At 31.5% G+C, this 22,852-nt stretch overlaps 1 protein-coding gene across 1 annotated transcript in view; it reads left to right on the top strand.

The window, feature by feature from the left end:
• The window catches only part of Unc13c (unc-13 homolog C), a 576,758-nt gene that overhangs the window by 365,542 nt on the left and 188,364 nt on the right, over positions 1-22,852 (top strand). The window contains exon 17 of the mRNA XM_078049590.1: positions 5,631-5,764. Within this exon, the coding sequence (XP_077905716.1) occupies positions 5,631-5,764 (134 nt within the window). The remainder of the gene's footprint in view (positions 1-5,630; positions 5,765-22,852) is intronic.

Here is a 22,852-nt window from a genome sequence, read left to right as displayed (position 1 = left end):
TTGTTTAAACAAATGTTTTCTGAAGTTATTTGAGCATGGATTATGTGTGTGTGTTTGGTGTGTGAGTGTGTGTGTGTGTGTGTGTGTGTGTGTTAATGAGGAAGAGAGAGAAAATACTAGCATCCAATAAAACTAAAGTTAGAGAAACACACTTTGTCAAAAGCTGTTTTTATCCTTCTTACTAGTAATTCTTCAAATATACACCTGACATGTGTTTTTGCATTTAAATTATGCATTTTTGCATTTCTTTCATGTTAACCATTTTCCAATCAACTCCCAAGAGTAAGTATTTCATGATTATATGCTTATTAAATAAATGGACAGAAATATTTCATACCAATTCTCACAGTGTTGATTAAATCCAATTAAAGTGAAGATGTCATCTGTTACTAAAATACTTTTTTTTTTTTGTTCCCAGGATGTAGGCTCCGTATTTACCTCTCTTATTGTTTCTCTTGCTGAGAAAAAACATTTTAGTTTGAGTAAGTCCCATTTGTTGATTCTTGATTTTAACTCTTGTGCTATAGGTGTCCTATTAAGGAATTTGGAGCCCAACCCCACAAGATGAAGATTAGGGCCAACTTTTTCTTCTATTAGACGCAAAGTTTCTGGTTTGATTCCTAGCTCCTTGATCCATTTTGAGTTTACTTTTGTGCAAGGTGAAAGAAAGGGATCAATTTCATTTTGTTGCATATGGATTTCCAGTTCTCCCAGAACCATTTGTTGAAGATGCTATCCTTTCTCCATTGCATGCTTTGGGCACCTTTGTCTAATATAAGGTAGTTGTAATTTTGTGGATTGGTCTCTGTGTCCTCTATTCTGTACCATTGGTCTACCTGCCTGTTTTGGTACCAGTAACATGCTGTTTCAGTTACTATTGCTCTGTAGTATAGTTTAAAATCTGGTATCGCTATACCACCAGTTTCACTCTTCCTGTTTAGAATTGCTTTTGCTATTCTGGGTCTTTTATTTTTCCAGATGAATTTCATGATTGCTTTTTCTATTTCTGCAAGGAATGCTGGTGGGATTTTGATTGGCTTTGCATTAAACCTATAGAGTACTTTTGGTAATATGGCCATTTTAATGATATTAGTTCTGCCTATCCATGAACAAGGTATATCTTTCCACCTTCTAAGGTCTTCTTCTATTTCTCTCTTTAGGGTTATGTAGTTTTCGTTGTATAGTTCTTTCACCTCATTTGTTAGGTTGATTCCCAAGTATTTTATTTTATTTTTTGAGGATATTGTGAATGGGGTGGTTGTCCTCATTACCATTTCAGAGGATTTGTCACTGATATACAGGAATGCCTTTGATTTATGCATGTTGATTTTATATCCTGCCACTTTGCTGAATTCATTTACTAGCTCTAGAAGTTTCTTGGTAGAACCTTTTGGGTCTTCTAGGTATAGGATCATGTCACCCGCAAATAGTGATAATTTAAGTTCTTCTTTTCCTGTCTTTATGCCTTTAATTTCTTTTATCTATCTAATTGCTCTGGCCAGTGTTTTGAGAACTGTGTTGAACAGAACATTCTGGGAACAAATATTTACCCCTCACACTTCAGATAGAGCTCTAATCTCCAGAGTAAGAACTCAAAAAATTAAACAATAAGAAAACAAATAACCCAATCAACAAATGGGCCAAGGATTTGAACCGACACTTCTCAGAGGAGGACATACAATCAATCAACAAGTACAGGAAAAAATGCTCACCGTCTCTAGCAATCAGAGAAATGCAAATTAAAACCACTCTAAGATACCATCTCACTCCAGTAAGAATGGCAGCCATTACTAAGTCAAACAACAACAAGTCCTGGCAAGGATGTGGGGAAAAGGGTACACTTGTACATTGCTGGTGGGACTGTGAATTGGTTCAGCCAATTTGGAAAGCAGTATGGAGATCCCTTGGAAAGCTCGGAATGGAACCACCATTTGACCCAGCTATTACCCTCTTGGACTATACCCAAAAGACCTAAAAAGAGCATACTACAGGGACACAGCTACATCAATGTTCATAGCAGCACAATTCACAATAGCTAGACTGTGGAACCAACCCAGATGCCCTTCAATAGATGAATAGATAAAAAAAAATGTGCCATTTATAAACAATGGAATATTACTCAGCACTAAAAAACAATAAAATCATGGCATTTACAGGGAAATGGATGGAATTAGAGAAGATTATGCTAAGTGAAGCTAGCCAATCCCTAAAAAACAAATGCCAAATGTCTTCTTTGATATAAGGGGGGCAACTCAAAACAGAGCAGGGAGGAAGAGCATGAGAAGAAGATTACCATTAAATAGGGACGAGAGGTGCATGGGAATGGGAGAGAGAAGGGGAATTGCATGGAAGATGGTAGGAGACCCTCATTATTATGAAAAATATGTATGGCCCAACTAGTATGGCCCTATGTATAAATGTGTCTGTATAACCAATGTGATCCTGCAATCTGTACACATGGAAAAATAAGATTAAGATTACGTACCCCATTTGAATCAAATGTATGATATGTCAAGATCATTGTAATGTTTTGAGCAACTAATAAAAAAATTTAAAAAATATATGAATGGGTTTGCTAAATACTCTAAATTAATTGCAAACCTGTTTTATAACTCTAAGAGAGATATACACTACTCTCATTTGAAATTACTTCATTTTTAAATGAATAATCAGATTAATTGTAAATGCCACTCTAAATCTAATGTGCATAATTCCATAAAAATCATCTGTATTGAACTAGATAAAATATAGCCCCAAATTAATGTGCATGTTTAAACTGCACTCTAGCATGTTTTGAATCATGAGGAACTATTTAAGGAACTGCTCTGACAATTTTGTTTACAGATCAGAAAAAAGAAGAAAAATTTGAAAAAAAACAAAAAAAAAGTACTTTTTTTTCCTATCATGTTCTCTATATTGGTCTTCTCTTGATGGGATAAGCTTGTATTTTCATATTTGGGATCATGAAAGTGTAGTGTACATCTTATCGGCTTGTCTGCATATACTTTTCAGTAGTGAAATATCCTTTGGAAACAATCATTAGATGCTTTCTTCAGCCAATTCTAGAACCTATCAACATTCTGCTTCAAAAAATTCTCTCCTCATTGCACCCTCACAAACTTTCTTTCAAATCTCTTATTATAAGAATTCTTCAACAAAATAATTTTTAGCCATTATTACAATAATCACTTTAACTTCAGTTGATCTAATAAGCTATATTTTGTGAACATGTTATAAACTTTTGTTGTAATTAAAGTGTCTATAATGGTTATATATTCTCATTATGATAAATATTAATACAGAAGAATTTCAGTAAATATGAATACTTATTAACTTTCCTAAATTTTCTTATCATCTATTACCTTAATTTTTCCAATGATAAGGAAAAATATTTAGTAAGTTTCTAGGCTATATCAATAAGTTACTTTGAAAATTTAAGTCTTAATAAACTCAGTAAACTTTATAATACACCTGATTGTATCTCATATTTTTAAATATGCAGTCTATTAAAATGGAGAAAGCCTGATTTATGCTGCTGCAGTGTGCTGTGTATAAAATTAATGATTCAGCATCCAGTTTGGTTAATTCTGATGTAATATATATGGAATTTGATACAAAAAATTGCACCATTAATAATCCTCTGGTGTCATAGAAAAGACCGATGGAAATATAATATGTGACACCTAAGGGAATTCAGAATTAATGCATATTCAATTACTCTGTCTTTACACTTTTCCGTATCAGTCTTTGCAGTTGATGATAAGTAGTGTGATATTAGACATATCATTTATAATAATTTCCTTTTATTTAATCACACTACTTAAAATATGTAAGGCATGTTGTTTAGCCATGTACACATCATGGTGATTAATGATAGTATCCTAATATAGCCCACTGTGGCCATCAGAACTAATTTTATTTACAGCCTTCACAGCTCACCAGGTTGTTCAAATTTCTAAATGCACCAAAGAGAGAGAGAGATTTGGTTTAATAAAATGAGTCAATAATTACATTATTGTGGCAATACTAAAGTTGTGTTCACAAAACAAAGATAAATTTCAATTAAAAAAATCTAACTTAAAAGTCAGACAAGCCGGGTATTTGTAAGCCTGCCTTGTTCTTCCTAAGGATCCACTGACAGAATTCAATATACCTCGGGTATCAAAGGAGGAAGCCTGCCAACAAGGAGTTTCAAGTGGTTCTCAGGGATCAGATATATATAAAATTCTTTAGATTCTGATTGCTTATAGTTTGTTCTGGCTATTTGAAGTAATTTATGTCAATCATTAATTTTTTTGACCATTTAGCTCTACAAGTTTTAACATCCTTTATGTTTTCAACATAAAGAAATATGTGTCCCTTAGGACACATATTTCCTTAGGGTACTTAAGTAAAATTAAAGTCTCTAGTAATGTGTACAGGTCTCTAGTAATAAGTGAATGTGTACAGGTCTCTAGTAATAAGTGAATGAACTATGAGGCCATATTTTAACTCAAGTGAGAACAATAATAGGGTGACAATTTACTCACGTATGTGTCTTGGCTGACATTGGAAGATATACATCCATTCAGCACAGGTAGCTGATTTAATCATGGCAAAAGACATGGCAATTAAATATGACAATAGATTGGGCCATATAAAACTGAATATACCATTTATATACCATTTTCATCAGAGTTTTTGTGTTTCATGAGCCACAAATTGAAGTTTTCAGATATCCTAGACCTATAAGCTTGTAGATGATTTAGCAAAAATAGTCATATGAGCCATATGTTTCCCACTTATTTGCATACTTGAGTGGAAATTACCTCTGCCTATATTTTTTCACCTAATTTTAAAAGTATATATGAAAAAATTGCTGTAAGAATACCCACCAAAATAAATAACCAGAATAACTTATCTATATGTTGAAAAGAAGTATACAGGTTGAAGTAAATTCAGATCATTTCAGGCCACACTCTCCTTTCTAGAGGTGAGGGTTAAAAAAATTCAGAAAGTGTAGTAAATTGAGCATTCAACAATTATTTAAATAAACAGGAAAAGAGAAGAGGATAGATTTATAAAATTTTAGTTAGCTGAATGAATTTGTGGGCATACAGGGAAAATTCCAGACAGTTCATATAACATTGTAGAATTTCACAGTATGATTTTGTAATGAGGCAGTTTTGAATTCTGCACACTTTGTGACTTTGGCTAAAACATTTACACATAAGTTACACACACACATACACACACACACACACACACACACACACACACACACCCAACTTTACATACACAAAGTTCAATCTCTATTTGTGAAAGAAGCCACATTGAGTGGATAATTTCTGCAATTCTCTGTGGGAATAAATTGCAGTAGAGGGAAGAGAAACATTTATTCTAGATCCAAATAAAAGAGCACTGGAAGGTAAAACAAAACAAAGGAGTGATTAGAAATACAGGCCTGGCCTCTCAGAATTTATCCTGTGGAATGCCGTTCAACGAAGAAAGGAAACCTGAGTTTAACAGCTTTGTCTCAGATGATTTAAGAGTTTCTCATAACATTTTTATCTGATCCTTCTATGTGACGGTGACATCTAAAATCAACCCATTTAACCTTTTCTTTTGCATGTTGTGTACCTTGTGAGCAGAATAAGAAACAGGACATTCCTCGGGAAGATCAGGGACCCACCACCAAGAATTTGGATTTTTGGCCCCAACTGATTACATTGATGGTCACCATCATTGATGAGGATAAAACCGCCTACACACCCGTGCTAAATCAGTAAGTATTCTGTTTTTAGAAATTAATGGGTTTCATTCCACTAAAGTTAAAAAAATGTACATTTTATGCACAGCCTGTATTATGATGCCAGTAAAAAACTTTTCTAAAATTAAGTTTCAGAAAACAGTATTTTTCTATTTTTATCAGTAAATATCAATTCAGCAATACTATGAATTTTTCAGTTTCAACCTTGTCGAGTATGGTTGTTTGGACATGGAGACATATTTCTCAAGACTTTATTTTTATTTCATCTAGAAAAGTTCCCTCTTTCCTGTGGTTCTTTTCATAACCATTCCATTATTTCCAAAGATAAAAAGTACTCTGCTCCCCCAAATAAAAAAAATGTTATAGAGCTAGTATTAAACATATTCCACTGTGGCTTTTAATAATAAAGACCTTGGCCAAAAAAATGCCTCCAAAGTAGTTGTGCATGTTGGATTTTTAATCAAGTTAATGCAATATTTAGTAGAACAAGTCCACTTTTGCAAACTATGACCTGAAGTTCTATTCCTCAAGAAAGGGTAGATAGGTTAAATTCATGACTATTCTAGAAGTTTAAAATAATCATCTTCTCAAAATGCCACTATCTATGAGACCTTTGGCAAATTGTCTAATTTTCCTGGGTCTTGATTTTCTTCTATGTGAAATAAAGACATACTACTAGATAATTTCCAAGATCCAATTTCATTTAATGTTACACATATTGAGGGTGAAAAGTAACAGACTATAAATTAACAATTATGTTAACTGGAGTAGTTAGTTGGTAAGACATGAAATGATGTGGGCAGTTAGTACAGCAGAAGCAAGCAAACTATGAAGTAGAATAATGAAGTAGCTCAACAGAGAACCAGTTTTATAGAGTTAAAATTTTTGATGGATTAAATTAAAATTCCAATTGCAGAAGGAATAAAGTATCCCAATTTTCCCCCTTTCTGCCTCTCAATCATCCATTGTCTCCTGCCTCAGTTTCCTCCTAATTGTGGAGGATTTGTCCTATCTTCTGTCTGCAACCACTACAGCTTCCCATTTATCTTTTCACTTTTTTCCCCAATTTTCTCCAGACCTAATCCTTGTACCCATGTTTGCTTCCTGCTAGTCACAATGTCTCCTGATCACCACCTGTAGAAACCTCACTATTTTATTCTCCTTTGTTAGGACTAGGTGACCTCTCTTAATTCGAGGCATGTCCTTTTCACATCATGGGTACTGAGAAGTATTTTGTCTACTTGATATCTGCCAGTTTCTTGGAATAGATTTACTTTTTCATTCATTCTTTGGATCATTCTTGAGGACAGAGTAACTGGTTTTTCTAAAGATTGGGAGACCAATAATGTAAAAACAAACATTTTCTGAGAAACACAAATTAAGTTACTTGATTATATTTGATTTGATCATAATATAAATATTATATAACATAAAACATATAAAAGTGATATGATTGTATTTATTCAGATTTTAAGGATATTCTAAAGCTTTTTTGCTTAACTGAGATCATTCATTTTGTTTCTTACTCATTTTAATCAATGCCTTACAGTGAACTCAAGTGGATATTGAGATGTGATCTTGGTGGCCAATGTAGCATTTGTATAATTTGATGAAATTTTTGTGCACATCTGCTTTATTTACATAATGCATCCTCACATCAAGTTTCATTACTCATCCCATTGGCTACTTGGGCTGTGTTTCACAGAGTAAGAAATACAGACCACTGGTCTGGATCACAGGAGCTATAAGTTGACTTTGCAGATTCTGAGCCCTCTCCTAAATTTGGAGTCAGAAAATCTGCAATGGCACTGAAGTCTGCAATATTTATGAAGAGTTTCTCATATGCCCTGTGTGTACTAACAGATGAGGCCCAAACCAATTTGTGAAAGATATGTCAAGCTAAAACAGGTTTGGGTTTTATTTTGGAAAACATGGCTAGTAAATGATTAAAAAATACAGGACATTTTAAAATCTCCTTCTGTGTAATCTAGGATTATTGATATAAATAATTTATTGAATGAATTTTTTATTGCTTTTATGACTGAGAAATGATTGTAAGCTTTTGTTAGTTTAAATTATATAATGTTTATAGTAATTGTAGAGTGTAAACATGAAGAAAAAGATTTCTTCTATTTTGATCACTATATATATTCAGGCATTATATATACTTATTGAACGAATGAATAAAGTAAATCCTTATGTGTGAGTCAATATCTGTTTTCTCTGTTTCTGCTTCATTGATTGATTAATTGATTCATTATTTAAGCAACATTCTCTCAATTTTAAACTTTTTTATGAGGTTGCTTTCTAGAGGCTTATACAAATTTCACTGACACTGAAAAATATTAGGCAGAATATTTCAGAATTAGGTATAGGTTTTCTCTCTCTAACAGGTTTATCAAGCTACTATTAAATATAATAAAACTGCACATTTTAAAGCATGTAATTTGATTGGTTTTGTTATATGCATTTAGCCACAAAACCATAGTCCCTATTGAGATAATGAAGAAATCTCTCTCTTTAGTAAGTTTTCATGTGCCTTTTTAAATCTGTCCTACCCAACCCCTCCACTGTCCCCAGACAGTCACTCGTTTGCTTTCTGATGCTATAAATTGGTTTGGAAAGGTTATTATTACATGCACTCTCAGATCTGTCTTCTTTACTTCAATTTAACTATTTCAAGACTCCTTCATGTTGTTTTGAGTTTTTCTTTTTTGAGTAATACTGTATTGTATGACTATACCACAATATATTTATCTATTCATCTGTTAATCATTGTTTGGATTTTTTTAAGATGAAGTTGTTTTGGATATTTGTTTACAAGTCTTCTATAAACATATTTCATTTCTGTTTGATCATTTTCCAAGGTGACTGTACCTTTCTAATACTTGGGACTATTAGTCTTCTAATTTTACCCTTTTAAAAATTTTATAGCAGTATTTCAAATTTCTTGGATCCTAATGTAGTAGACCTTCTTTTCATATATTTATTTGCAATTCATATTTTTGATGGTTTGCGTTCACATCATTTTCCCATTTCCAAATTGGAGTGTTACCTTGTTATTGTATTGTTTTACTGATTTATGTATTCTAGATGAAGGTCTGTTATGAGACAAAAATTTTATAATATATTGTCCTGGTTTGTAACTTTCTTTGTCATTTTTAATTAGTATCTTTTAAAGAGCAAAGGTTTTGTGTGTTTTTATTAAATTCTAATTTGAGTATTCAAATTTATTGACCAGATTCTTTTATCGTTCAGGCTTTTCATATGCTATTTAAGAAATTCTTGCAACACCCAGGATCAACTTGCAACATCACGGTTTTATTCTAGATATCTCACATTGAGATCTATCATTCATTTCCAGTTAACTTTTTTATACATGTGACAAGAGATTTTAAGGTTCATTGGTTTGCTTGCATATATTTATCTAAAATTTTCAGCTCCACTTGTTGTAAAATTATCCTTTCTTAATTGAATTGTTTTGACACCTTTGTCAAAAAGCAATTGACTATATAAAAAGAGTCTAATTCTGTTCTTTCTATTCTGTTCTGTGTGTGTGTGTGTGTGTGTGTGTGTGTGTGTGTAATCATTACATTAGTACCACTCTGCTTGGTAAAGGTGGTTTTATGACATATTCTCAAATATCATAAGCTTGTCAACTTTGTATTTTAAAAAGCTGTTTCATTAATCTAGTTCCTTTGCAATTCCACTTAAATTTTGAATTTGTCAATTTCTGAAAGAAAAATGCCTGGTGAACTTTTGATTGTAATTATGTTGAATATATGAATCAATTTGGGGAAAACTGAAACCATAAACAGATCAGTTCTTATGGTCTATAAGCACAGTATATATCTTCATTCATTAAGATCTTTCATTTCTCAAGGCAATGTTTGTCATTCTTAGTGAATAGGTTTTGCAAATTTTTTTCCAAATCTTTTAAAATATATCTTGATTGCTATTGAACATTATATCTTTTCCTTCAATTCTCTTTGTTGGTAAAATACAGTTATTGTATGTATTCCTCTATGTTTAGAAAGGCCATTGTCAGCCTTTCTAAATTTACTTCTATTTTTGTAGATTTCTAATGATCTTGTCAACAATAAAGATAGCCCAACTCATTTCTTTCCAATATGGATGTCATTTATTATTTTTCTTGCCTATTCCTCTAGTACAATAATATCTCTAGTACAATATTGACTAAAACTAGTAAGAGCAGATAAAATATCCTTGTTGTAATTCCAATCTTATGGGGAAAGCTTGGACTCTTTCACCAATATATATGATGTTAACTGAGGGATTTTTACAGATATTCTTTATGAAATTGATGAAGTTTAGTCCTATTCCTATTATTCTGAGAGTTTTTATTATGAATAGCTATTTTATTTTGTCAAAAATCATTTCTACTTATATTAGAATAATTATATAGTTTTTTATTCAAGTCTACTAGCATGACGAATTGTACTTAACTGATTTTTAAATTTAAACTGAGCTTACGTTTTTGGGATGTAGTTCCCATAATCTTGATATGTAATCCTTCTTATATATTAGATTCAATTTTTGCTTCTATTTTTATGAAGACATTAGTGTGTTTCTTTTTATATCCTCTGCCCCATGCTTGGTATCCAACCAAGTCCTCATACATGCTGGGCAAGTGCTCTACCCATAAGCTATACTCCCATCTTTGCTTATAATATCTTTTTATGATGTTTATATCAATATAATTATGGCTTTATATAATGAGTTGGAAAGTATTGTCTTTGTTTTTATTATTTTCCAGAAAAGTATTTATAAAATTGAAAATTTGTTTTTTGAGATTTTGTAGGATTTACCAGGAATGTCATCTGGGACTAAAGTTTACTTTGTAGAGGTTTTTTAGACTAAAACTACAATTTCTTTATTAGATGTAGGGATAATCAGATTACTCATTTGTTCTTCATTAAGATTTTGTAATTTGTGTCTTTCAAATGATTATTTCACTACATTTTAGTCTTCAAATTTCCTATCATATAATTGCTCATGACATTCTCTTATTATCTTCTTCATGTCTATAAAATCTGAAATGCTTTCCTCTTTCTCATCCTTAATATTGATATTTTATAACTTCTCTCTTTTTCTTGTTCAACTGTGTCAACTGTGTAGACATGGATTTTGTTGATATTTTTAGAAAAAACAATTTTGGGTTTTATTAAATTTCTTAATTATTTTTGCTATTAGATTTATTTGTTTTCTTTATTATTGTTTTTGTTAGTGGAGATAACTATTAAGCAACTACAGCAGAAACTCATTGAAAAAATATGAGGGCCTTGTACATAACGATGGAGTATTTGGGTCAAGTTTATGAAGTATTAAGAAGATAAATCAAGTAATATTTTTTTACTACATTGATGGGAATGTTAAGGAAGAAAGTAGAAAATAATGAAGTGTTTGCTATATTTATAGACATATATTTTTTAAGATAATGAATACAGAAGGACTAATCAATATAAGAAAATTATAGAGATTTGATTACCTATGTGATATTTAAGTGTTATATGCAGGAAGCAATTGTATACTTAGATATGAAATTGTTTTAGATTGGTGTCAATTAAATATATAAGGGAAGTTTACTGTATATGCATAAAGAAATCATATTTCTTTGTATATACTCATAAAATTTTACTTATTTCATTTAAGATGTTATTATTTTTCCTTCGTTTTTATAATCCTTATCAAAATAAAAGCCAAAACATATTTCATCCTTTCTATTTGTAACACAACTACTTACAAAAAGTTATCCCTTTACTGTGCTCATTGTATCATCTTTGGTTTTCTTTTAACTTTCTTCAAAAGTATACATACACTGAAATTGCAGCTTATTTTTACTCTGCATTAAAAATATATATCATAGTATCCAATGTGTTGAGTAGAAAATGGACAAATTTTTTAAAATTTACCATTTCATTTGCAAAGAAGTATGCTGTTTTTATTTCATTGGGGTTATGGGAAAACCCATAAGATATATGATTTTCAAATTATATATTTTAAAAGGTAATGTATTTCATTTGTTGTGGTGAGGGAGACTGGGTATAAATTACTTTGATCAGGGACTTTTATCTTGTTCTTTCTGTTCTGGAAATAATGTTCAAAGTAGTAAAGCTGTTGATTTCTTTTTTTGCCCTATGGCTTTTCTAAATTATTTTTATATTAAAATATTATAAAAGTGTTCATCATATTAAAAAGTACAGGGAAATGTACAATACAACATCATATATCCATCTCTTAAATTCAATAGTTACCAAATTTTCTCAACTTTTTCAAATATACTCGATTTTTGTTTTCTCTGAAATATTTAAACAAAACTCAAGGCACATTTTATTTAATTCCTTCATGCTTCAGAATTTATTTATAAAAATCATAGCTAATTTTTTGGACATCCCAATATCAGATCACAACTGATAATAATAAAGTTGGTATTGGGTAATCCCTATTCCACAGTTAAATGCCCCATGGAACTATTTCTTAATTGGTAATCAAATGTCCCTGATTTTTGTTAAAAATGCCTTTTTATATTTGACTTGTTGCAATCAGGACTCAACTGAGGGAAAAGGATAGCCAAAAAAAATCAAACATTTGTGCCAAAAAGGTTTTTTTGACATTAACAGTATAAAAGAAAACATAACCAATTTTGAAAGTTTTGACTCATGTAAATTATAGCCATTTAAAAGTAGATCGATTGTTTCTCTGCAAATTACCCAAACAATACATCATATGAAAAGAACAAGAATTAAACTCTTTATGAAATTTCCAATTTTTCACTTCCCTAATTACACATCACAGAGAAACAAACAAGTTGATCCTGGATTTTTTTTTTAAGGTTTTGATTTGCTTGCTATAAAATTTTGATACAAGTAGATATATGTTACATACATCATCATCTTCATATAGGGAACTATGAAAATTGAATGGGATCAGGCATTGCACTAAGCATTTTTGTAGTTTACATAATTTAATTCTCATAACATCGGTACCATCATTTTCTCTGACTTTCAGATGCCGAATCTGAAGCACAGAGGTGATTAAATGACTTTCTCTTTCTCAAGACCACATATCTAGTCAGAGGCAGATTCAGAATCTAAACAACCCTTTGAATTAACAAAGATATTTATTATAAGGAAAATGATTCCAGGAGTAAGATGATGGACATCAATCCTTCAGTCCAACCCAAACATCTTCTGATGTTTTAATGATTAATCGGGATCTGATTATAATTATTTGCAACACAACTACTTACAAAAAGTTAAAAATTCAGGATTTTATATGGCACCAGTTTCAATAGAATGTAAACTAATAGAAAAAAAGTAAGAAATGTGTTATCACAGGAATAAATAACCAGTTATTTAGGCTGTCCTTGTCCATCTCCACCCCCTTTCCCATTTCTGGAAGGCATTTCTGTTGTTTTATGCAATGTTAATCTCAGTAGTTAAACTAAATTCATCCCCAATTTTATTTTTCACATTAAAATTAAGTATGTGCTTGAAGATTCAAGTTCATTAAAATAATACCTTAAGTCATAAATGCAAATAAAGGGAAAACAAAAAGATAAAAGGGTAATTAGTTTTAAATAGCATTTGCAATTGACTGATTTTATAAAAAGAGAAAACCTAACTACAAAAGGAAAACTTGTCTATATAGGAAGTATTCAATTAGATGAGCTCACTTACCAATCCATAACCTGATTTTTAGCTTTAAATGCAGTGTTATGGTTTCAGTTTCTCTTTAATACACCTTTCACTTATAAGAGTAGTTTATAATAAATCAATAAAGTCCTGCTCTATAAAATGTATCCTTCTCAGTTGTTCTGTCTGTTTATGATAATGACAGTTAGTTGCATTCATGTATGTCAAGTGTTCTTAAATGCAGAACATCCTAACAGAACCTTTTTAAAATAATAAGCTGAAAGAGCACAACAAACTAAATGTCTCCTGAGTTCTAGCTATCATAAAGTTTCCGTTGTGTAGCACAGAGGCATTAACACAGAGGCATTGTTTACTCATTTATTACAATGAACATACTTCTTCAAAGACATCTTTGCACATCACAATAATACTTCACATTTAATGGATTCTAATTTTATCTGTTGTGACTAATGAATCAGAATGATCAAGTTTGGCAGCAGTAGATTATAATTTCCTTATTTCACTAAGAGATTTGCAAGATAATAAATTGGTTTATTAAATTGTTGAATCTCATAAGACTCAAGGTTTAAAATATTTATGCTTTGTATTAATTGCTGCAAATTAAAAACAGGAGATATTCTTATAATAGTAGAATGGAACAGTTATTTCATTAAACCGCCTCTTGATAAATTATAGGTTAAGTTAAGCTATGACTGCATGGAGAATGAAGAAGTGGACTTTACATTAGAGAGTTTAATTTGTATATAGAAAATGTAACAAATTCAGATTAGTGTTGTACCGGAAAGGGGTTCAAGGAGGTCCCTAGGCAGAGGATATCTCTACCTGAACCTTGCAAGCTCTTAAGACAGAAAAGAATTTAAGAATGCACCAGGTTTTATCAGAGGAGCCCTATCAGAAAGTAAAAGGTGAAAATCTACATTCTCCAAGCAGAATACCAGCTATCTGAAGAGTGTGAAGTAATGTTTTGGTGATCACAGGCTCTTCTTTTAAAGAAAACTTGTAAGAAGGGGTGGACATAGGGAGATATGTGGGGATGGAATCAACCTGATGACACAAGATATTTTATTATGTTCAGCAGGTCTCTGGATTCTTAGGTCTATGTTGTCCCCTCTACCTGGTTCATAGGTAACATTGTAAATGTACCTATATTATAGGTTCTTAAAATAGCTTACCTTTAAAAAAAAAAAAGGAAAAAAGAACATTAAAAAAGAACATAAAAAAAGAACCTTTTGTTCAGCCTTTCTAAAAGTGAATGTGCTAGTGCATTGTGTAGGCTCATTAACAGTACAGAAAGCAATTTTCATAAGTGAGTGAATTTGAAGTCACATTAAGATAAACAGATTTCTCAAGTTTGGTAGTAATAGGCCTGGGAGAAATACTGGCCTTGTGAGAAAAACATGAGAAACTTCAACACAAGACTTTCAGATTAAAGTTTTAGTTTCCTCTTTGTTCTTTTTGTCTCATTTCTACCTATCTTTTATCCTTTCTTCTATCCTATTTCAATATGAGAAAGATAAACACATGAATATATATGCATACATTTTAATGGAATAGTAGCATTAATATACCATTTTATGTATACTTTTTAAACTTTAAATATATATTATTCCTCTGGGTAGCAAATAAGAAATGGTTGCAGAAAGTTAATAGGTTTTTCAGTTCTTCTTCTATAAGTTTGGAATTTATTTCTGATTAGCATATGAACTGCTAGTGTGTCAGTTAGGATTTCTTAAGCTATAATACTAGTTTATTCCTGTGAGTACATAAAAAAATTTTTTTTCTCTGCAATCAAGTTTATTGCTATTAATTCTATTAACATTTTTTCCCTGGTGACTAAAAACTAGAAAACACAAATCTAAACTTCCATTCATTTTGTGTGATAATTATTTTTTCATTAGAAATCAATGGAATCTGAATAATACTTTCCTTTATATCTCACTTATAATTAGAATTTTATTATCAACAGCAGCAAAAATTTATTGAATGTTCATTATGTGGTAGTGAGTATACAAAATATTTACCTATAAAAATCTCATTTCATTCAAATAACAGCATGTAAAACTAATAATAATAATAATAATACAATTATTATCATCCCATTTGCGGAAGAGATAATTAATATTTAAAGAGACTACCAACTGCTCTATTGGGTAAATTAGGTAGGTAGGAGAGGGAAAATCAGATCTCTGTCTTCTGAACTTCATTGAGGTTTAGCCTCAGGCTCTTACTGCTGTGGATTATATAGAAGAAATAGCCAGAAATGTGTTAAATTATGGAAAATTATCCCTTAGCATAAATATGTAGATGGTGTAGACTTCTTAGCTACCCAAAGAAAAGGCAACAGTAATCAACAATGGAGGGTGTTGGAGGAAAACAACTTTGCTTTTAAAAGCATGCTTTGGAACTGGGAATGAAGCATAAATTAAGCACATAAATTTTGGTGCCAAACTGAAGCCACATATTTACAAATCTATGAAGAAAGTTTGAATACAGTGCAAAAAACACTATTATGAAAATATAATTATTTTTTGTCTCTTAAAAATTGGAAACTTAGGGCTGGGGCTATAGCTCAGTGGTGAAGTACTTGCCTTGAAAGTGTAAGGCACTGGATTCAATCCTCAGCACCACATAAAAAATAAATAAATAAATAAAGTTATTTTTAAAAAGTTAAAAAAAATGGAAACTTAAAGCCTAACTAGTAGTTTACTGGGTACTTGACAAAATATATATTGAGAGAAAAATAGGATGTCGTTCCTCTTCAAGCAACAATTTTCTTTTATTTTTGATCTGTTGTATTTTGTTCACAATTTTGATTTTTTTCTCCATTTTTTCCATAGATGGAATGGACTAAAGGTATTGTTTTGGAAACTTGGTTTCCAAAACCAATATATATTCATGTGTTTATTTGGAAAATCCAAGAGTCTTCCCTGCACATGCCATTTCTCAAATTGCTTCAACTTAAAATATTCAGCATTATAAAATATTTGTATTATAAAATTATAAAATTTGTAAATATTACCAAGTTATGCTCTGGCTTTGGGGGTTACTTAAACTATTTGGATAGGAAACATGTGTGTATATATTCTTATATATATGAGTGTGCATATGTATGTATATAAAATGTGCATATAATACATAAATTATATATGTAATATATATAAAATATACATATAAAATGTTGGTGGTGCAAGGACACTAGGTGAAAGAAGTTCAGGGAAAGGAAAATATCTTTTCCTTCTAATTTTCTTAGTTCTTATCCAAGGTCCCAATAACAAAAGACAGATTAACAAAAGAAAAGCATACAGATGTATTTACTGTCAGTTTTATGAGTCATAGGGGCTTTTACAAGAACATGAAGAGCCAAGAATTGGTTAAATCAGAGTGATTTTGTGCTAGATTTGATGAAGAGTACAATTGAAAACAGCTGTTTCAGGAAAAAAAATACAGTAAGTATGAGATAAGTGTATTCACTGGGGAAAACAAGAAGACCTATTCACTCAGATTCCTTTTGGACTCCCTGTGTCCTCAAAGATAAGGAGGCTCCTTTCCTCTGGGTATAGGGATGGCTCCTCTCACCTTTCATGTGAGGGAAGACCTGCAGACTTGCTTCAGGGGGAAATCCCAAAGTCTTCCCTGCACATACCATTTCTCAAATTGCTTCAACTTAAAATATTCAGTATTTGAAGGTGTCATATTTTGGGGTAGAATATTCTGAGCCCTGTCAAAAGAAATATTTTATAATGCTATGGAAAAAATGGCTAAAGAGAAAAAATATAGTTTAGATCTGTTCTAAACTTTAAGCAAACATTAATAAAATCCTGCTAGGTAAGTTAAATCCTGTGCCAAGAGTAAATTATAAATTTACATAATATGTAATACACTGTCACAAATTTAATATTCAGTGAGTTATGATCCAGTTTATAGTGACTATGCACTTTTCGATGTCCGTATCTGTGCCAGTAATTTAATCTTTGTTAATCCTCTCTGAGTACTTCAGACAATTTTAGAGGGAGGTGATACCTGGGCTGTGTTTTAAAGAGAGAAATAGTATTTAAGATTATATAGAAATTAAAGAGGAGAGAAAATAGGAAGGGGGAGATGACCAGAAGATATCAACATCAAATATATCAATAAACAGTAAGTAATGTGGAAAATTAGACCACAGTTAGTTGGAGAATGGAGATGAAAGAAGTGAAATTTGGAATCAGATGGCCAGGAGCCAAGATAGTCATGTTAAGAAATGTTATAAGCAATTGATGGTTTTTACAAGATGGTTTGAAATATTATGATCTTTGTTTATAAGAGGCTAATCAGGTGGTAACATAGAGCTTTCCATATATTGGAAATAGGAGACACAGGAGAGTAGAAGGAAAAGACGTTGTGGAGTGTGGCAGAGGTTGATGATGACAAGGTTATCTACATTCACAGGATAAATAGTGATGCCTTTTATTAAACTATGTTAGAAAGCGTCAGAAATATTTCCAAATGCACCCAGATATCTCAGACATGAAAATTTTTTCTCTATTAAAGTGTATTTAGCAAAAATTACATCTTGAAATTTAAATTCAAAGAGGATATGGCACAAGAACTGGAGGCCTATGGAGAATCATCAGATACCTATGAAAAAATCAGGTTCAAAAAAGGCCTAAATGGGCTGGCTTTGTGGCTCAGCAGTAGAGCACTTGCCTAGCACCGGCAGGACCTGGTTTTGATCCTCAGCACCACATAAAAATAAAGGCATTATGTTGTGCCCATCTACACCTAAAAAATAAATTTAAAAAAAAGGCCTACATGTTCATCAGGGTTTTTTTTAATGGCTTTTAGTTAGATAAGTAAATATTTTTCACTGTCATTTCATTGAAATGTCTGATATTAGAGTAGGTGAACATCTCTTTTCCTATGTTTATTAGGTTTTTATGGGTTTTTTCTTTTTTAATTACCTATTCATCTCATCAGCTACTTTTTAAACATCCATCTTCTTCCTATAGACTTGTAACAGTTCTTTTCATATGAATATTATGATCCCATTACTTTTTTTAAGGACTGTGTGTATTTTTCCAGCAGGTTGTTTTTATTTTAAGTGGTGTTTTGATTTTGGTTTAGGTTTTGCCCTTTTAAGGATTTAACAGCAGTGATGAGAACCTTCAACCACAGTTTTTCCAGAATAAAAATCTAACTTGATGGTTCTTATGTAACTGAGAAAACCCTGAGACTAACTTCTTATTTTTAGGTTCTGTTTTACAATTATTCTGTGGAAGCTTCTAGATTAAAGAAAAAAAAAATTTTTAAAGTCACATGGAGAGTCTTTTCATATAATAATTACAGTCATTAATTCGGTTGCACAGTTAATTTTTTTATCCTTCTTCAAATATCCACACCAATCTCACTTTCTTCAACTAACTTCTGTGAATGCCCATACCAGTATGTCCTTCTGCATCTTATATTTTTGGCTTTATCTTACTCAGTAGTTTCCACTTACTGCTGTATTACATCCTTTTCAGTTGTAAACCATGTTTCTTAGTATCACATCCACTCAAGGGTAAAAAACAGAATGCAAAAGCAGCCTCATAGAATATCTTTGGCTCTCATAGCTTGTGCTCTCTGGGCTGTCCCCTTAGTGTCTCTCGGTAACCTTGGACATTCTTCATTCTCCTTTTCTATTCTCCATGTTCCTATTCTCTGTGTAGGTCTTTTTCTGACATCCTTTCATATCACCGTGAGCACCATCACTTACAGCATACTCCAAATTTCCTATCCCTTCTGGTGCCTGATAAACAAAGCTTCAAAATCTCTTGTTGCCAAAATTATTCTTACTGCTAGCCATTTCTGTAGAGGTCGCAGGAATCATTCTCAGTGTAACTGCTGCCACTTCTGGTGAGAACCAATCATGATAGTTACTGTTTTACTAAAACTTTATAATAAAACCACTGCTTCCCACAAATTTTCGTATCCTTTCACCCTGTAGTTCCTTTCATAGCATGTATACCACTTTTTAATTTTGAGTGCATAATTATTTTTTTTAAATTTCTGGTCCTATTAGATTGTAAGCTTCAGAGAGCAAAAGACCCTGTCTGTTTTATTTAGTAGCAAGTAATCAGCCCTCAGCACTTGCTGGACTTTTGGATAATAGCTACTTGTTATAGGGATGTTGAACAAATGACATTAGCAGTCATTTGCATTATAGTACATCTTACTTTATTACTTATAAATTTATAAAATTTCTAGATTATTTTCTAAAATAAATATGAAAAATTTGATTGAAAGATTATGCATGCATATGCCTCCTTGACTTCAATTCCCTTTAATCCTCACCCAAACACAACTACTAACATGTTTTTAATATTTTTTTTATACTCATGAATTTCTCTACACCTTTATGGCATGTGTCTATTAGAAAAGCATGGTGGATATTTTCTTTCTCTCGAGAAACTGACTAATCGAGACTGAGAGGCTGAGAAGCTATGTAGGAAGCAGCAGCTGAAAAACCAAGAAGCTGAATAAGGGGAAAGGAGAGTAATGGGAAAACAGAGCCTACAAAGCAGTGGGTCTTGGTAAATTCCACAGCCTTTGGGGCTTTAAAAATATGAATCCTAGAAAACAATTTGAATCAAATGTTGTCTTGCTTTGAATGGTGTTAGTCCCTAGCTGTGTTGAAGTCTTCTGTGAATATTTTCTTCTGGCCTATCTTTATGTTTATTAATTCACTCTTTAGTTTTAACTAACCTGTTAAATTCATATATTCAAATTTGTTATAGTTTTCAGCGGTAGAATTTCCATTTGATCATTTCATTAGTGTCCATATCACTGCTGAGTTTCTCTATTTTGTTACTTAATTGCTTAAATGTATTAATCATGTTTTATAACACCTTAGTCTCTAAATTCCATTATATTCACCTCAGTGTCTCAGGGATAGGGTACTAGCACATTTGAAAATGTCCAAAGTGCCCCAAATAAATTATATTTCTTAAGAAGATAGAAAAAGAATAACATGTTAAACCCAAAGAAAGTAGTAAAAAATGAAATTTATAATTGATAAGACAGTCACATGGCCACTAAAATTAAGATGTAGAATATTCTTATCTCCCCAAATTTCTTTAATATTCCTCTCCCTATTTCAAACCCCTGGTAATCAATGATATGCTTTTTGAACCTATATTTTTACCTTTCCATATGAACTATAAAGAGAATCAATTAATACATAGGTTTTGAGTCTGGCATCTTTTAATTAGCATGCTTTATTTTTTCCTCATCCACAGTATCACATGTATCAGTAATTTATTTTTATTTATTAGCAGCATTCCATTTTTTGGATCTATCACAGTTTATTATTTTATTGCTAAAATATTTTAATTATTTGCAGATTTTGATGACTATGAAATAAACTACTAGAAATATTCATATATAGCTTTTGGCATAAACATAAATTCACATTTCTTTTGGATAAGTACCTTGAGTGGGACTGCTACAAATGTATATAAGATATTGTCAAACTATTTTCCAACATTACTGTAACATTTGGCATTCTCAGCATAAATGTGCTAGTTCTATCTCTTCTATATTCTTTTGTATCTTTGCCAGTGCTCTGTATTGTCAAACTTTTGTTTTTGCTTTTAGTTTTTGTTTATTTTTTAACTATTCTAATAGACAAACTATGGATTATATAGTTATTTTAATTGGCATGTGCCTAATTACTAATCATATCTAGCATATTTACATGTGTATTTTTCCCATCTGGTTTTCTTTTTTCCTGAAATGTCATTTAAATCATATGCCATGTTTTAATTGAATAAAAATTTTCCTCTTGTGGAGACTTGAGGTAATTTGTATATTCTGGAAGCAAATTCATCAGACACATTTTTTATTAGAGCTTTATAGTTATACATAGTTGTTGGGTTCATCTCAACAAACTCGTACATGTATGGAATTGGATTTCAGTTCATGATCCCCCTTTTCCTTCTCCTTTTCCCTCCCTTCTCCCTCTCCTCTCTCATTCTCCTTCTTCTAGATTTCCTTTTTTCATCTATTTATTTATATATTGTTGGCTCTTTCTACTTATGCATAAAGGTGAAATACCCTGTGGTATATTTATTTATGTGCAGAACATGATTTTTTAAAAATTTATTCTGCATTGTCTTCCCTTACCTACCCCTCCATTCTGCTTCTTCATCTCCTTCTTCTACATTTTCCCTTTATCTTTATGTTATCCTATTCTTTCTTTCCCCTTTCCTTTATTGTTCTCTAGCTTCTGCATATAAGAGAAAATATTTGACCCTTGATTTTCTGAGTTTGGCTTATTTCACTTAGTGTGATGTTCTCCATTTCCATCCATTTATGGAAAATGCCATAATTTCATTCTTGTTTATGGCTGAGTAGAACTTCATTGTGTGTGTGTGTGTGTGTGTGTGTGTGTGTGTGTGTGTGTGTGTGTGTACTACAATTTCTTCACCCATTCAACTATTTATGGGCACCTGGTTTGATTTCATAACTTTGCTATCATGAATTATACTTCTATAAACGCAGAGGTAGCTGTATTGCTACAGCATGCTGATTTTAGTTTTTGTTTTTTGGATAAATAGCAAGGTGTGGGAAAGCTGGGTCATATGGTGGTTCCATATCTAGTTTTTTGAGGAATTTCCATTCTTCTTTTCAAAGTGGTTGTTCTAGTCTGCAATCCTACCAAGGATGCAAAAGCTGACTGACACATTTTGAAAACATTTTTCTCCTGATCTATATCTTATCTTTCCATTTTCTCAGTAGTATCTTTTGAAAATTTGATTTTATTTAATTTATGATGTCCAATTTATCTCTATTTTATTTATAGATTGCACTTTCTGTGCCACATCTAAGCAAACATTGTCTAATATAAGATCACAAAGAATTTCTACCATGTTCTGTTTTAGAAGTTTCATAGTCCTAGGTGTGGCATTTAGATCTGTGATCCATTTTGCATTAATTTGTATATGTTATAAAGTAGGGACAGAGATTCACTTTTCTTTTATGCATGTAATATCCAATTATTCCAGCATCACTTGTTGAAAAGAGTGCATTTTCTCTATTGATTTACTTTTTCACCTTGTTGAAAGGTGAGTTTGTATTTGGAGATGTAATGGATTGATTAGTCTAGTTTCATAGAAAGCTTTAAAGATAGGCAATGTAAATCTATCAGCTTTTTTTCTAATTTTGTCTTAGCTCTTCTAGAGTTTTGCATTTACCATGTCAATTTTAGAATCAGCTTGTCATTTCTACAAAAATTTCCTCTGGAATTCTGATCGTGATTACATTGAATCTATAATCAATTTGAAAAATTGACGTTCATTAAAGTACCAATCCATGAAATCCATGAATACATTATTTTCTCTATGTAGGTATCCTTTGATTTCTTTTCTCAATATGATGAAGTTTTATATATATATATATATCTTGTAAG

This window comes from Ictidomys tridecemlineatus, chromosome 5 (assembly GCF_052094955.1).
Source record: "Ictidomys tridecemlineatus isolate mIctTri1 chromosome 5, mIctTri1.hap1, whole genome shotgun sequence".
NCBI lineage: Eukaryota > Metazoa > Chordata > Mammalia > Rodentia > Sciuridae > Ictidomys > Ictidomys tridecemlineatus.
Note: the sequence above shows the minus strand (reverse complement) of the source record. Positions and strands in the feature narration are given on the sequence as shown.